General features: G+C 35.9%; 1 protein-coding gene across 1 annotated transcript; it reads left to right on the top strand.

Annotated features, from left to right (window-relative positions):
• The first annotated feature begins 1806 nt into the window (after positions 1-1806).
• On the top strand, positions 1807-5037 carry LOC147630723 (uncharacterized). The gene has a single exon (XM_086810696.1). It carries the CDS (start codon positions 2359-2361, stop codon positions 4360-4362), a length of 2004 nt encoding a protein of 667 aa, XP_086666822.1. The 5' UTR covers positions 1807-2358; the 3' UTR covers positions 4363-5037.
• Positions 5038-15366: the final 10329 nt, after the last annotated feature.

Below are 15366 nucleotides of genomic sequence, written 5' to 3'. Positions count from 1 at the left end.
GATTCTCCAAGCCTTAAAAATGCAAAGATTCTCACCTATGTGAGAATGCAAGTCGACTAATAGAAAGTTAATTTTTGGTGTTTTTTGAGGTTTCCCCTATCTAAATGATGCAATTTGACCCCTCTTAATGTAAGGAATATAACTTTAGTATCGAGTGGAGCCAATTGTTCACCCTCTTTCTATTTTTGTAAGGAAAAATAAAAAACAATAAACTTTACAACTTCGCGTTGTGGAGAGGTTGCAAGCACAAAAAATAACAAAATGTAATTAAAAAACAATGGTTTGCCTTTCTCTGGGTCCCCCCAAAAGTAATAATACACCAAAAATAACACAAAAATACAACAAACACTTCATTTTTCTCTCCTTCACTCTTTTGTCCGCTCATCCCTCCTCTCAACCTCCCAATACAAGTCAAATAGCAATGGCATAGGGAGAAGAGAACTCACAAGGGGGAGCTAAGATTCTAAAAGAGTGTGGAGGGAGCTTGTCCACTAGGATTAGAGTAAAAAATGTTAAGCCTCTCTTTCCTACCCCCTTCCAAAACTCCTCATTCATGGAATGCAAAAAGGAGTAACACACACACACACACACGAAGAGCTTTCTCTATTATGTGTAAGAATATATGTAATAAGTGGCCAAAAGTCACTTATATACTATGCTAATGTGTTCACATGAACATCCATAAAAAAAGTGGTCAAAAGTCTTATATACTATGGTAATGTGTTCACATTAAGCTAGACATCCAAAAAAAAACTTAAAAGAATGTGGTTTTATAACATAACATTTAGCCTTTACATGGACTCCATGAATTAACAAGATAGACTCTTAGGAAAAATCTTGGACACAATACATTGTAAATATCTATGATGGAAGATAACAAAGTGTGGCTCACAATGGCATTAACATAATTCTTTCAATCCAACATTATAGATGGCTGTTGGCACTCATGAATGTTCACTCTTCATAACCTACTAGAGTTAGTGTTGATAAGGCTAGGACGAATGTAGACTATCCATAACCTGATAGATTTCCATGCTAAGATGAATGTGAATTGTCCATAACCTAATAGAGGGGTGTTGCAAATAGGAAACCAAAGGAGGGGGGGGGGGTTAGGGAGCTATAGAGTGTAACACTGACTGATGTGGATACAAAACGAAATTGACGTTGCGTGGCTTCTCTCCGTTTCCTTAGCATTATTGAGTTTCCCTAGCATTATTGAATGCATGAAAGCCCATGAAAAAACAACATTTGGCCTAGGAAAGATTCCTCTTTGTGGCTTTCTCTTTGACTTATGTTCCTTGTGATATTATATAAGTCAAGTCCCCTTTTGTTACTTGATTAATATGGCACCAAAATTTTGTTTGCACATTAATTAATTAATATCCTAATAATGCAACTCCTATTTTTTATTTATATTTCAAATTTTTTATACTTTAGTATATGAGAGCATAGGGACAGAATGTGGGTTTTTTAAAGATTGTGAAGGGTCGGCTATCCTAGAAACAATCGAACAAACCACTTTTTCAAAATGAAATTTGTTGGGTGGGGGTTAGCCTTCGTTGTCTGCATCGAATATTGCCATTGAAGGGTCGGCCAACAATCGGAAGGAGACTGCTCACGCTCTCCTTAATGAGCCAATAACCAGGATAATCAGCCCCTTACCCAGCTAATTATTATAGATAATTAGCCCTTAATTGTTCATAATTAGGGATAGTAAAGATCCCTTTCAACGTCTGTACCTGCGCTTATGACTGGATATATGATTTGTCATACACGTGTGCTTAGTGATAAACAATAGACTAATGCACAGCTTTTGTTCGATTCAAATTAAATAGGGGTTTGAGTGCGATTTACCAATCTCAAGCACGTTAAGTACAAGCTTTTACAGCATTGAATTGCCAGTTAATATAAGTGTATGCCGTCCAGGCTCTACCAAGCTGCCCTTCTAAAGGGAAGGGGTGAAGAGGGTTGTCTTGTCTTTCATTGCACCAGTCCCTCATGGCTTTGCAAAACTAAGTTTGCAATTAAGCCAATGATTAGAGGGTGGGTTTCTGCTTCCATGTCCCTCTAGTTTTAAGCAAGCTTGTTGAGTTGCTGCCTCCATTGCCATCTACCCTTGGGTTTCTGCTTAATTGCCTTCTAACCTTAAACAAGCTTGCTGTGTGGTTTCCTTAATTGACATCTACCCTTAATCAAGCTTGTTGGGTTGTTTCCCTAACCCCGTCCAATTGGGTTGTTGCCCTGATTGCCCTCTAATCTTGTTTTAAGCCCTCAAGCAAGCAACAATCCACTGAAAAGTTGACTAGATGAGAGATGTTTGGCCTTTGAATTAAGGGTTTTCTGAATCTGCCCATTTCAATGGAGTCCTCCACTCATTCAAAAGCAAGTGGAGATATGCAGTATGAAGGCTCAGATGATGAAGAAGATGACTACTCTTTCTCCCTCTCAGGCTTGCCAGAAGAGGATGATAATGTAGAGCCAGTCATGCTTAGCAGAGCACTGGAGGACTCCATATCATTCTCCTTCTCTACAGAAAATCCCTCTGAGACAGAGTGTGGTGGGTCTAGGACAGAAGAACAGCAAGCTGGCTTCCATGATGGCTTCACACCATTTGGCTTCACCCTTCCTTTACCTCCCCACAATTATGCTCATACAGGGACCTTTGAATCATATGCAGGTGATAACAACATAAGACCATATTACGAGGGCAGAGAAAACGAGCAGCTCAAAGCAGCTTTGATTCCATTTGAGCCCAAAGCAGAGACTAGTGGATCATGGCCAGGTGAATCATCTTTGGATTATGCATCAACACATGCTCTATCGAGGCATTCCTTATCATGTTTGACACAAAATGAGTGTGAGACAGAGCATCTAACAGAATGCCACGCTCATAAGGGCTCTAAAATAGGATCTGAATTCGGACTACATGATGATCGTAAGAATGGTGATAGGCATGCATGTGGAAAACATGATGATGATGATGATAATAGGCATAAAAATAATCATGATGTTGATAAGCATGATGGTGACGGTGACGGTGGTGATGATAAGTGTGCACATGGCAAACATAATCTTTATGAAAATGGTGATGATGATGATAAACATGTTGAGTGTGAGCAATTCAGGCTCTCTGGGAGAGCTCTTTCTGAACCAAAAGCAGCTTCTGTTTTGAGGTTTGCAGGAGAGGGCCTTCTGCAGCCATGGAGCTCCACAAAGCTCTCCAAGTCCTGTGGGCACCGAGCCAAATCGGAGAAGAAAAATCCACAAGATCAACCTCGATTTAACTATGTTTCTCCCAACCACATTAACCATCTGCACCCTCTGCCGTCTCCGCCTACAAGCACCCGAAAGAGTCCAGTGAGAAAACCTGCACACACCCACATAGCAAGCAGAATGCAGCCTCCTGGAAGTGATCTTTCCTCTCCCTCCATCAAAGCTCAAAGACCAATTTCACTCATGGGAGGGGGCCACTCTCCTAGTCGCGTCCCCCAATACATGCCAACAACAAGGAAACCAAATAGTCTCTTCGCAAGGAGAAGGATGCAGCATGCAAGTGAAACCTCCTCTCTCATTATCAAAGCTCAGAGGCCCACCTCATTGATGGAAGAGGGGCAATCGCCGCCTAGTAATGGGTCCGGTTACAGCAGCAGCTACAGGACTTCCAGCAATGGCTCAGCTCAAAGCAGTGGCTATTCAAGCTCTTCTGGCAAAAGCTCTACACCCACCTCTAGGAGCTCAAGCAGAAATGCCCCCCTCTCTACTGTGAGATGCTTGTTGCAGAACAAGGATGAGGAGCCACATAGAGAAGGGGGCCCAAATGCCCATTTGCACAGACAAGGGTGTCCAAATGGCTGTCCACATGGAAATGGGGGCCCAAATGCCCATACACAAACTCAAAGCAAGCCAATAGCAGACCCATTGGTGGTGGGTCATGGCTATCTGCTGCAGCCCTCATCGCCGCGCTCGCCTTTGAATTGGAGATCAGTGCTTTCTTTGCAACCCCTTAACCCCTCACATGTACCTCTGGATGAGTGGGATCTTTTGGCCAGGAAATCGAATTCAAGGTCCATCAGCCAGAGAAGCAGATCATCATCTGCAGGGAGCACTGGGGAAGCGAGAAGAAATGCCCTCATTTCAGCCACCACAGGCGAGGTTTTGAGCCATTCCAAGGAGCTGGGCAAACTGAAAGAGGGCTGGAAAACTAGTCAAAAAGTAGTCAATAGCAGGAGGAGGTACTGGGCCTTGAACCCTTTTCTGTGGTTCAGACACTGCAGAAATAAACAGCAGGTGGTGAACACCATTAAGCTGGATTCTGTGGAGCAAAAGAAGAGGCAAAAATCAGTCTATCAAGCTTGCAGATGAGGTCATAAAGATGGTTTTTAGAGCTCAACCCACGCAGATGCATCTTAAGTAGAGCGTTTGAGGCTAGGGATTGAGATGGTTACCTACTAATTATCCCGCTAATCCTACCTTCAAGCTTTGCCATGAAGAGGGTATTAAGCTCCCATGTCCCTCCCCTTTCCAAAGAAAATGGATGGGGGGTTGTGTCGAATAAGCAGAAAATGATAGTGTTTGAAGCCACCTTTAGGACTTCTTCCTCATTTTGTTGGATAATTTTATCATGCCGACACCTTAGCCCTCCTTCCTCATGATGTGGAAACATGTAGCTATGCATGACTCACATCTTTGTATAGTTTTGAATGTATTTTGATGGCCAAGTTTTGCCAAGTTCTAGCCTTGCTAAGCATAGGCCTCATAAATCCTTGTTGCTAAAGCCATTGGTAGTAAAGAAGCATCATCTTAAGCCATTCACTTTTTTTAAATTTCTCCTTTTGATCCTCCTAGGACCTAGTGTGTTCTCCATGCATCTAAGGAGGTCAAGGAATTTTTAGTCAAACAAATGGTCTTTCCTACATTTAGAAGCCCGAGGCAAAACATGCCTTTGCGTCAAGTCGTTATCATTAACTTCAAAAAAGGGACTTGTAAGTAAACATAAGCTTTTAAGGTGTAATAAATTTAGTGGCTGATTTATTATAATGGCATATGTGTTGTATAAGGTTTTAAGGTGCATTGTCAATGTGTAAGTGATACATGCTCAATCATCTTCTAAATAATGCCCACCCAACAATTGTAGGTGAATGATCTTAAAGAATATTTCATCATGGTAAAACATGATTGAAGACCCATGGTTATAATGTCCTAACTAACTTCAGCTACTAATTGACTCTAGCAAATTGCATCTAAGGTTAATGCAAGCTTCATTAACCTAGGTCCCTTTGAAGGTTTTATGTTGACTTATGGTACTCACAACATAAGCTATGTCAAAACGAGTAGTTATCATATATATCAGACTTCCGACAAGTGGTTTGAAAAGAGTACTGTCAATATTTGATTCATGTGTAAAGCTAAAAGCTTTTGATTTAATATTCCATTCGAGTAGACACTTGGTCAACATTCCATCATATTAAATCTTTCCAACAATTCCTTAATGTACTTTAAAAGCTAAAAGCTTTTGATTTGATTTCATTTGAAGTATAAACTAGTTTATAGCCCATTATCTTGTCGTCAAACTTCAATTCCAAGACAATAATGAAGTACACCCAAGTCTATCATATCAAACTCCTTTGAAAGACTTTTCTTTACTTTGTCAATGAAAATATTGTAGCTCTACAAGTGATAATAAGTATTAGGGAAAATGTGGACTCATTTTTGGGCCCTCTAAGAATGCCAAGTCATCATTCTATTTATAAAAGGGGGATCGTGAATAACTCTATCCATAGTACCTCAAAACTATATCATGTAACATATCATGTGATCATCCACCTGTATACAAGAAGTAACACAATGTGGCCATCTTTACTTTATCAATGACAATATTGTAGCTTTACAAGTGATAATAAGATCATCCACCTATATATAAGAAGTAACACAATGTGGCCATCTTTACTTTTTCAATGAAAATATTGTAGCTACAAGTGATAATAAGAACATAATGTGACCATCTTTGTGCAAGATATAAAGATTTAATTCACACTTACTTCTACTAAATCCATTTTTGAGGAGATATTCATCAACACTCAAGTACCAAGCTCTTAGAGCTTGCTTCAAACTATACAAAGCTTTTGCCAATTTTCACGCAAGATGTTCTTTTTCTTTTATCACATAACCATTCGTTGTTGAATGTAAACATCTTCTTCAAGAAAGCCATTAAGAAATGTAATCTTTACATCCATTTGAGCACAACATCCCAATTATAATGTGTGCCAATGGCTACAACGATTCAAATTATGCTCAATAATTTATTTCTGGACCAAAAGTTTCTTCATAATATGCTTTCTTTTTTAACATATCCTTTTGCTACCAAGCTTGCCTTGTGTTTGTAAATGCTACCATTTGAACAACACACTTTGCCATTAATGCCAAATTCACATTACTCTTTGTCTTTGTTTCCCTCAAAGCATGCTTTGAAGCTTGTTTATTAGATCATTTCCCTCCTCCTTTGGGATTTTTTGAACTAAAATTTGAAGAGATAACACGTTTTCATCATGTGCTAAACCATTCACTAAGGTGAAATCACATCGTCATCACCGTTAAACCAATATAAAGAATTGTTGTCCTACTTTGTGAAAATTCAGCATTCTTATATTCAGTTTTTTAAAAAGACATCACAACTCATGATCTTCCTCTCATGTGAGCATCAAACAACATGTATGCTTCTTTTTAAAGGCATAACCAACTAATATGCACTTCTTGGGCTTTGCACCTATCTTCGTACTTCTCTCATCTGGCAGTATATGCACATATACATCACATCCAAAGACTCTCAAATGTGAAATATGTGGTTTAATACTTGAGAAAGGACTAATATCTTCTAATGCTTTTGTCAGAGATCTATTTCGTAAATACACTATTGTTGGACTGCACCTCGGCCTAAAAACCATCACTAAGTTTAACATCCTCCTTATATATAGTAAGGTACGATTCTTTCTTTCCACTACACATGTTGTTGAGGAGTGTAGGCAACTCTATTTTGATGGTGAATTCCATTCTCTTTGCAAAAATCATTGAAAACCCTCACCTCCTCTACCTATTAAAGCCTTAATTTACTTTCTAACTTTGCTTTGAGCTCTTAAAAACACCCAAAAGCTTGTGACTTGTGCTTCAAGAAATATACCCAATACTTTTGTGATGAGTAATAAACAATAAATGTAACATAAAGTAATTAACCTCCATGATATTGAGTTAGTGATGTGACTATCCCTAAATATCACTATGGATCGTATGTCAAGCACTCCTTTAAATCTATATGCATCATGCTTTCAAAATGGAGCTCTTGATTTCTCACAAAAATCTAAATTCATTGTTAACTTTGGAAGACCAAGCCACTATACCTTTATCATAAAGCAATTGAAGATTTCCATAACTCAAATATCCAAACCTTTTATGCCACGATTTACTTTTGTCATCCTTTAAAGCTACCAACGCATGTTAATCCACAATAGTGTTAAGCTTATAAAGCTTTGCATCATTGTTATATTTGGAAGACGAAAAACCATACTTTATCCATGAAGATTTTCATAACTCAAATGTCCCAACCTTTCATGCCATAATTGACTTTTGTCATCATTTGAAGCTACCAAAGCATGTTGAACCACAATAGCGTCAAGCTTGTAAAGATTTCCATCATTTCTCATGCTATGAACATGTAGAAAATAAGTGATGAAGGGTACTTATAAATGAGGGGAAGTATGCACCTTAGAGATGAAATGTTGCTAAGGTTATAAGAAATCACACTAGTAAATGTTAGGAAGCATTGTAAACCTCTCAAGATATTGACCAGGCATACGGTAGCTTCCCTGGAAGAAGGCGCCTATTTCAAGTGGGCATATGGAGAGTACAAAAGTCTTCAATCGGCATTAAATGAGACTCAAATCAAGGTAAGTGCACCTAGAATCAAGGGAGATGATTTAGTGTATAATTAGGTAAAGGTTAAGCTAAGCCATGGGCTAATGATAATGCATCTCAACCTATTTAAAGGCCCTTCATCTAATAAAAATTGTGTGTATTCTCTGGCATTATTATTATCTTAGCATTAGTGCTAATTAATTTTCTCTACTTATATTATTATGCCAAAATGTTGAGACTAATCCATAACTATCCCAACTTAAAAATGTAAAGTTGATATCATAGCCTAACACCATCCCTAAGCCATCTATGCACTCTGGGATGCCCACTTAGTAAATGCCATTAAGCCTTAGTCAAATTGCTAATCTAATTTTTCATCTTTTGTCCATTTACTTAAATCATATCAAATCAAGTGATTGAGGGGGTTTTACTAAAGATTTAGGCAACCCACAAGCCCACAAGAGCTAGGAGATCATCTACATCAACTCACATCAAGCATCAAAAGTAGAAATAATTCAAGCACAACCTAGGAGCATTTTTGGATTTTAAAGTGGACTATACATTTGCTCAACATTTTATCAATAATTCAATCACAATCAAGTAGCATTTTTGGATTTTAACGTAGATTGAACATTTTTAAAATTTTAACATAGACTAAACATTTGCTAAACATTTTCTCAAGAATTGGTAAAAAATATGTTTTTTAATGCCATTGAAGCTATGCTATTATTTAGCTTTCACCATGCTCATATGAAGTCTCCTAGCTTGATTTGCTTTCTCAAATCATCAATTTACTCTTTGTTTTTATAACATATTATTTCCTACAAATATAGATTAATTAACTCTTAATTAAAATGTTAATCTCAACCATTAGGAGTCTACATATCTAATTAGGATGTTTCTATTCATCTTTTTTTCATCGTATTAGCACTTTAGTATCATTTGGGAGCTCAAATCACTACAAAACATGTTCTTTTTTGTATTTTTGCTCAAAATAGGATTAGCACATAATTAGTGGAATTTGGGCTTGCATTAGTCATATTGTAATCATATTTATTGTACAAGGATAGACACTAGTCTTGGCATCATTTAAGTGTTGAGACCCCTTTTATTTACATAATCATGGCCACGTGATCGATAGTAGAGACGTTCACAGGTGAAGGCTTCCACACATGGCAAGTAAAAATCAAGTATCTACCTAATGTGATGAGAGATAGTTTGTGGGGTATTATAAATGGGAGAGAGGAGTGTCCAAATTTTGTCCAAATTTTAGAGCTGAGATGAATAGATGGAAGAGTATAGATGAAAAGTCTCTATCCCCATCATTGCATATGGAGTGATGCATTCATACACCACATTGCATTAAAGGGAGAACTACAAAGGGGCATGAGATTTGGTGACATTATTTAGGAAAAAAGGGAAAGAACTCTAAAATTAGACTTAAATTTTAATTTTTAGTTTGGACATGAAAGGAAATAATTAGCATTCTTCCACAAATTATGAAGATCAGGACCAAGAGCGAGAATCAAGGCCAAGATGAAGTGTCACCATTATGGTAAGATGAAGGACTAAGAGTTGAAGAAATCAACTACAAGCCAAAAGCAAACATAATGATTCCAAGACAAGGAGAAGAAAATACTTCCCATGGTGAAGAAAGTAGAAACTCTCTTCCAAGGTTAAAATAAATTACACTAGAAAGAAGCATTGTAAACCTCAAAAGGTGTTATAATCAGGCATGGTACATTCCTAGGAAGAAGTTGCCTATTTCAAGTGTGAGTGTCAAGAGCACAAAAGTCCTCAATCAACATAGGAAGTTGGACCGTGTGATTAAGAAATGATTTAGTTAATCCATGGAATAATAATGATGTAGCTCAACCTATTTAGAGACCCCCATCTAATGAAAATTTCCATGTGTTAGTGTTAATAACTTTTATCTGCTTAGATTATGCCAAAATGTTGAGCCTAGTCTATTACTATTCATGCTAATTTCTCCCAACTTGCAAATTTCAAGTTATGAATAGAGCTTACCACCATCGCTTAGCCATATATCCACTCTAGAATGACCAATTAGTAAATGTCATTAAGTATTAATCACCTTTCTAATCCAAAAGGTGCCCCTTCTCCCCATTCAGGGCTTCTATTGAAGTTTTGGGCAGCCCACAAGAGCAAGTAGATCATCTACATCAGCTCACATCTAAGCATCAAGAAGTGCACAACTTGGGATCATTTTTTAGATTTAAACGTAGGCTAAAAATTGTTGGAGTGGGTAGAAACACAGACATATATGATGCAGCAAGCAAGGAGAGATAAATGGAAGCACAACACTCAAGTAGATTGATGAGAATGTGTGAAGTACAAGTGAAGTGACATGATGTCACTTACACACTCATAAGAGTGCGTACATATGCTCGGGGGAAAAAACCTCCTAAAGGAAAAAGTGTCCCGACACATTATTAGCCCACATCCACACATCACTACCATATAATGCCCCCTATAGAGTGATGATGTGAACATGTACATGGATCATGTTGTTGATCAATCCCCAAATGGTAATAAGTCCAAAGGTTTGCGAAAAGCTTCGAACTTCTCTCATGAGAGAGCCTTCATGAACATATCTACCACATTGCCATTTTTAGAGACATAAGCCAGGCTAATCTCTCTTGCAATTAGCCTCTCCATGACACAATGACAATGTACCTCAATGTGCTTTATGTAAGCATGAAACAGTGGGTTGTCTCTCACAAGTTAATGCACTATGGCTATATGTGAAGATGGAGGTGGGGCACTACTGCCCAACACCGAGATTTGCCAAAAGGTGTCTAAGCCATTACACACTCCAAAGTTGCTATAAAATCTGCCTTGTATCAGCTTCATAGCTCAAAGTGGCGATGACTGTGGCTACTTCTGCTGAGCCATGATATATGCGAATCACCAAGGTGAAAGCAAAAGCCACTCAAGGAAACTCATTTGTCATAATATCCATCCCAATCGAAATCACTAAAAGCGTGTAGTTGAACATCACTCCCCTTAGCATAGAATAAGCTAAGGGATTGAATGCCTTGTAAGTATATGAATACTCACTTGACAGCCTTCCAATGGTTACGTCCGAGACTGTGTATAAACATGCTCAACTGCTGGGAGACCCCAAGATGAATGTCTAGTCTCATATTACATAGATAGATGAGGCACCCAACAACCTATTAATAAAGTGATGCATCAAATGGTTCACGCGCATCCTAGAGACTAAGCCTAGCACCTATCTCCATCGGTGTAGCACAGGCTTACAGTTTTCAATACCAAATGATGCGATAAGCCTATGTATATACTTTGACTACAACATTACAATATCATCATCATGCTACATAAGTTGTATAACCAAATAATAATGCAACGAGCCTAAATTTGACATCTCAAATGGCACACGTAATTCAACCTTGTAGCCTGAAATCTTCTCCTCATCAGGGCTTGTGAGCATCATGTCATCAATGTATAAAACGATGACCAAAAAATAATCTTTACTCCTCTTTACATAGAGGGTACTCTCAATTGGACAGTTGCAAAATACATTTGCAACTAAGCGTTTATCTTCTACCATGCCTGCTTAAGGCCATATAAAGCTTTTCTTAACCTGCATAATTTAAATTCCTCCCCCTTCTCAATAAAACCATGAGGTTGAGATACATAAACCTGCTCATGCTCATCCAAGTCACCATTTAAGAAGGCAATCTTGATATCTAACTGATGTACATTTCAACCATAATGCATTGCCAATGCAATAGTGCACTTGATCATATATATATGAGACATGGGTACAAAGGTCTCATCATAATTTGTGCCCTTCTCTTGAACATAACCCTTTGTAATAAGCCTTACCTTATAGAGATCACAACATTACCATCAGCTTTATGCTTTAGTTTATATACCCATCACCTTGTACCAATGGCCTTTTTACCATAAGGCAAATATGCTAAATACCAAGTGTCATTTTTGAGGATTGAGTCGTACTCATCCTAATCCAATGATCATTTTCATATGCTTCCTCAAAGGAAACATCTCCCTCTTCATTGCATATACTAGAAATAAGAACATGATCCACAAAAGAATGATGCATGATGAGAACATGCATGTGTCTTGCTAGGAAAAGGAGTAGCTAATTTGTTGTCTCGTAATGTCTACACCACCCAATACTCTTGGACAACTGTATGGCTGCCCTCTCATGCACTGCATCATCCATAACTGCCTCATCAATAGCCAATATGTGGGAAAATTTTGGGATGATTTTCAAGGAGAATGTGTTGATTTGTAACACCTTTTTGAGCATACATGGGCTGATTTGTAACACCTTTTTTAGCATTCATTCGCTCCACATATGCCTGCCCGACATTGTACAAAGGTAGAAGTGTATCAAAGATATCATGTGAGCGATATCATGTGAGCATAGATTTGGTTTTTTTTATACATAAAAGCATGGGCTAAACTGAGTCATCCAAATGTGTGGAGAAGATAAATAGAAGAAATAAAGAAAATCCCCCCAAAAATGAGTAAATACTCACATAAGATGAAGAGTGGACTAAGGACCAAAGGAATTACTAAAAAAAATAGATTTTTGACACCTCACAATGGGAATTCCCCCCTCATGAAGGATGCACCTACTTCAAATGTGTGGTGCAGGATAAATTATAAAAAATTGAGATATTTCATCTCTCCTCTCTCCTAATTCAAGTCTAGTTCCAAAAAGTAAGCTAAACTGATCTAAAAATGGTCAAAAATTGACCAAACTGATCAAGAAAATTCTAGAATCAGTTTGCTTGGTTAGAAGCTCACTTTTTCCTTTAAATAGAAGCCTCCCCCTTTGTTGAAGCTTAATAGTGTTTTATGCACTATTACTCTACTCCTCCCAAGAGCCAAGAAGAACTGTGAATTTCTTAATAATTCACTAGTTTTTGACCATTCCCTCTTCTAAAGAATTGGTGGCCACTCTTGTTGCAAACAAGAGTAGATCCCTCAAACCATCAAGCCAAAGGAAAGCTCCCAGAATTTCATGTAAGTAAGAAATCTTACTTTTCTTATTCTTTTAATGGTTTTCTAAATTGTTTGTTATCTTAAAATGATAAACAGATGCTATGCCTTCTTGGAAAGGCTTCCCCCCTCTCTCATTCTTAAATTTAGCCCTTCTTTATCCTAGTTAAGTAATCTAATTGTTGGAATTAAACTTTTCATATTGTTTCTCTTTTAAAAGTGAAATTTGATTAGTTTAGAGTGCTTAAAACCAATTAGGGATAATTTTTAAGTAATTTTAAGCTAGGAAAATTTAAAAAACGGTCAGCCATACAAAGGAGGTTATGGCAAAATTTTCTAAAATTTGGTGAAATAAGTTTTATCTTTTATTATCCAAAAAAGAGTAATCCCCACCAATTGTGTATTCTAAAAGTGTAATTTTGATTTTATGCATAGAAAGATGTATAAAGAAATTTATTTTTATTTCAAAAGAGTTATTTTTATCAATTTTCATTTTATGCATATAGGAAGATGCATAAAGAAATTTATTTTTATTTCAAAAGAGTTATTCTCATCAATTTTGATTTTATGCATAAATAGGTGCATAAAGATTTTATTTTTATTTTAAAAGAGTTATTTTCATCAATTTTTATTTTATGCATAAAAAGATGCATAAAGAAATTTATTTTTATTTCAAAAGAGATATTTTCATCAATTTTTATTTTATGCATAGGATGATGCATAAAGAAATTTGTTTTTATTTCAAAAGAGTTATTTTCATCAATTTTCATTTTATGCATAGGAGATACATAAAGAAATTTATTTTTATTTCAAAAGAGTTATTTTTATCTATTTTCATTTTATGCATAGGAAGATGCATAAAGAAATTTATTTTTATTTCAAAAGAGTTATTCTCATCAATTTTAATTTTATGCATAAATAGGTGCGTAAAGAATTTATTTTTATTTCAAAAGAGTTATTTTCATTTTATGCATAGAAAGATGCATAAAGAAATTTATTTTTATTTCAAAAGAGTTATTTTCATCAATTTTCATTTTATGCAAAGGAAGATGCACAAAGAAATTTATTTTTATTTCAAAAGAGTTATTTTCATCAATTTTTATTTTATGCATAGGATGATACACAAAGAAATTTATTTTTATTTTAAAAGAGTTATTTTCATCAATTTTCATTTTATGCATAGGAAGATGCATAAAGAAATTTATTTTTATTTCAAAAGAGTTATTTTCATCAATTTTTATTTTATGCATAGGAAGATGCAATAAAGAAATTTATTTTTTTTCAAAAGAGTTATTCTCATTTTATGCATAAATAGGTGCATAAAGAATTTAATTTTATTCCAAAAGAGTTATTCTCATCAATTTTGATTTTATGCATAGAAGGCTGCATAAAGAAATTTATTTTTATTTCAAAAGAGTTATTCTCATCAATTTTGATTTTATTCATAAATAGGTGCATAAAGAATTTATTTTTATTTCAAAAAGAGTTATTCTCATCAATTTTGATTTTATGTATAGGAAGATGCATAAAGAAATTTATTTTTATTTCAAAAGAGTTATTTTCATCAATTTTCATTTTATGCATAGGAAGATGCATAAAGAAATTTATTTTTATTTCAAAAGAGTTATTCTCATCAATTTTGATTTTATGCATAAATAGGTGCATAAATTATTTTTTTTATTTCAAAAGAGTTATTCTCATCAATTTTGATTTTATGCATAGAATGATGCATAAAGAAATTGATTTTTATTTCAAAAGAGTTATTCTCATTAAAATTAAATTTATGCATAGAAAGATGCATAAAAGATTTATTTTTATTTTGAAAGTGTTATTCTTCTTAAAATTGAAATTATGCATAAATAGATGTGTAAAGAATCTTTATATAAAAAAAATAAGGATTCTCTTGCATTCTAAGAATGGATGTGGATGAGTGTATGTGAAAGGATAGATGTGGATGTGTATGTGATAAATAGATGTGAAAGGAGAGATGTGGATGTGTATGTGATAAGTATGGATGTGGATGTATGTGAAGAATAGAAGTGGATGTATGTTAAAGAATGGATGTGGATGAGTGTATGTGAAAGGATAGATGTGGATGTGTATGTGATAAGTATGGATGTGGATGTATGTGAAAGGATAGATGTGGATATGTATGTGATAAGTATGGATGTGGATGTATGTGAAGAATAGAAGAGGATGTATGTTAAAGAATGGATGTGGATGAGTGTATGTGAAAGGATAGATGTGGATGTGTATGTGATAAATATGGATGTGGATGTATGTGAAAGGATAGATGTGGATGTGTGTGATAAGTGTGTATGTGAAAGGATAGATGTGGATGTGTATGTGATAAGTATGGATGTGGATGTATGTGGGAGAATATGTGGATGTAAATGTGATGGATATGAACGAGAATTGAAGCGATGAGATGTGAAGTAAATT

This window comes from Cibotium barometz, chromosome 16 (genome assembly GCF_041138505.1).
Source record: "Cibotium barometz isolate CiBa-2024 chromosome 16, ASM4113850v1, whole genome shotgun sequence".
NCBI lineage: Eukaryota > Viridiplantae > Streptophyta > Polypodiopsida > Cyatheales > Cibotiaceae > Cibotium > Cibotium barometz.
This window is presented reverse-complemented; position numbering and strand designations above follow the sequence as displayed.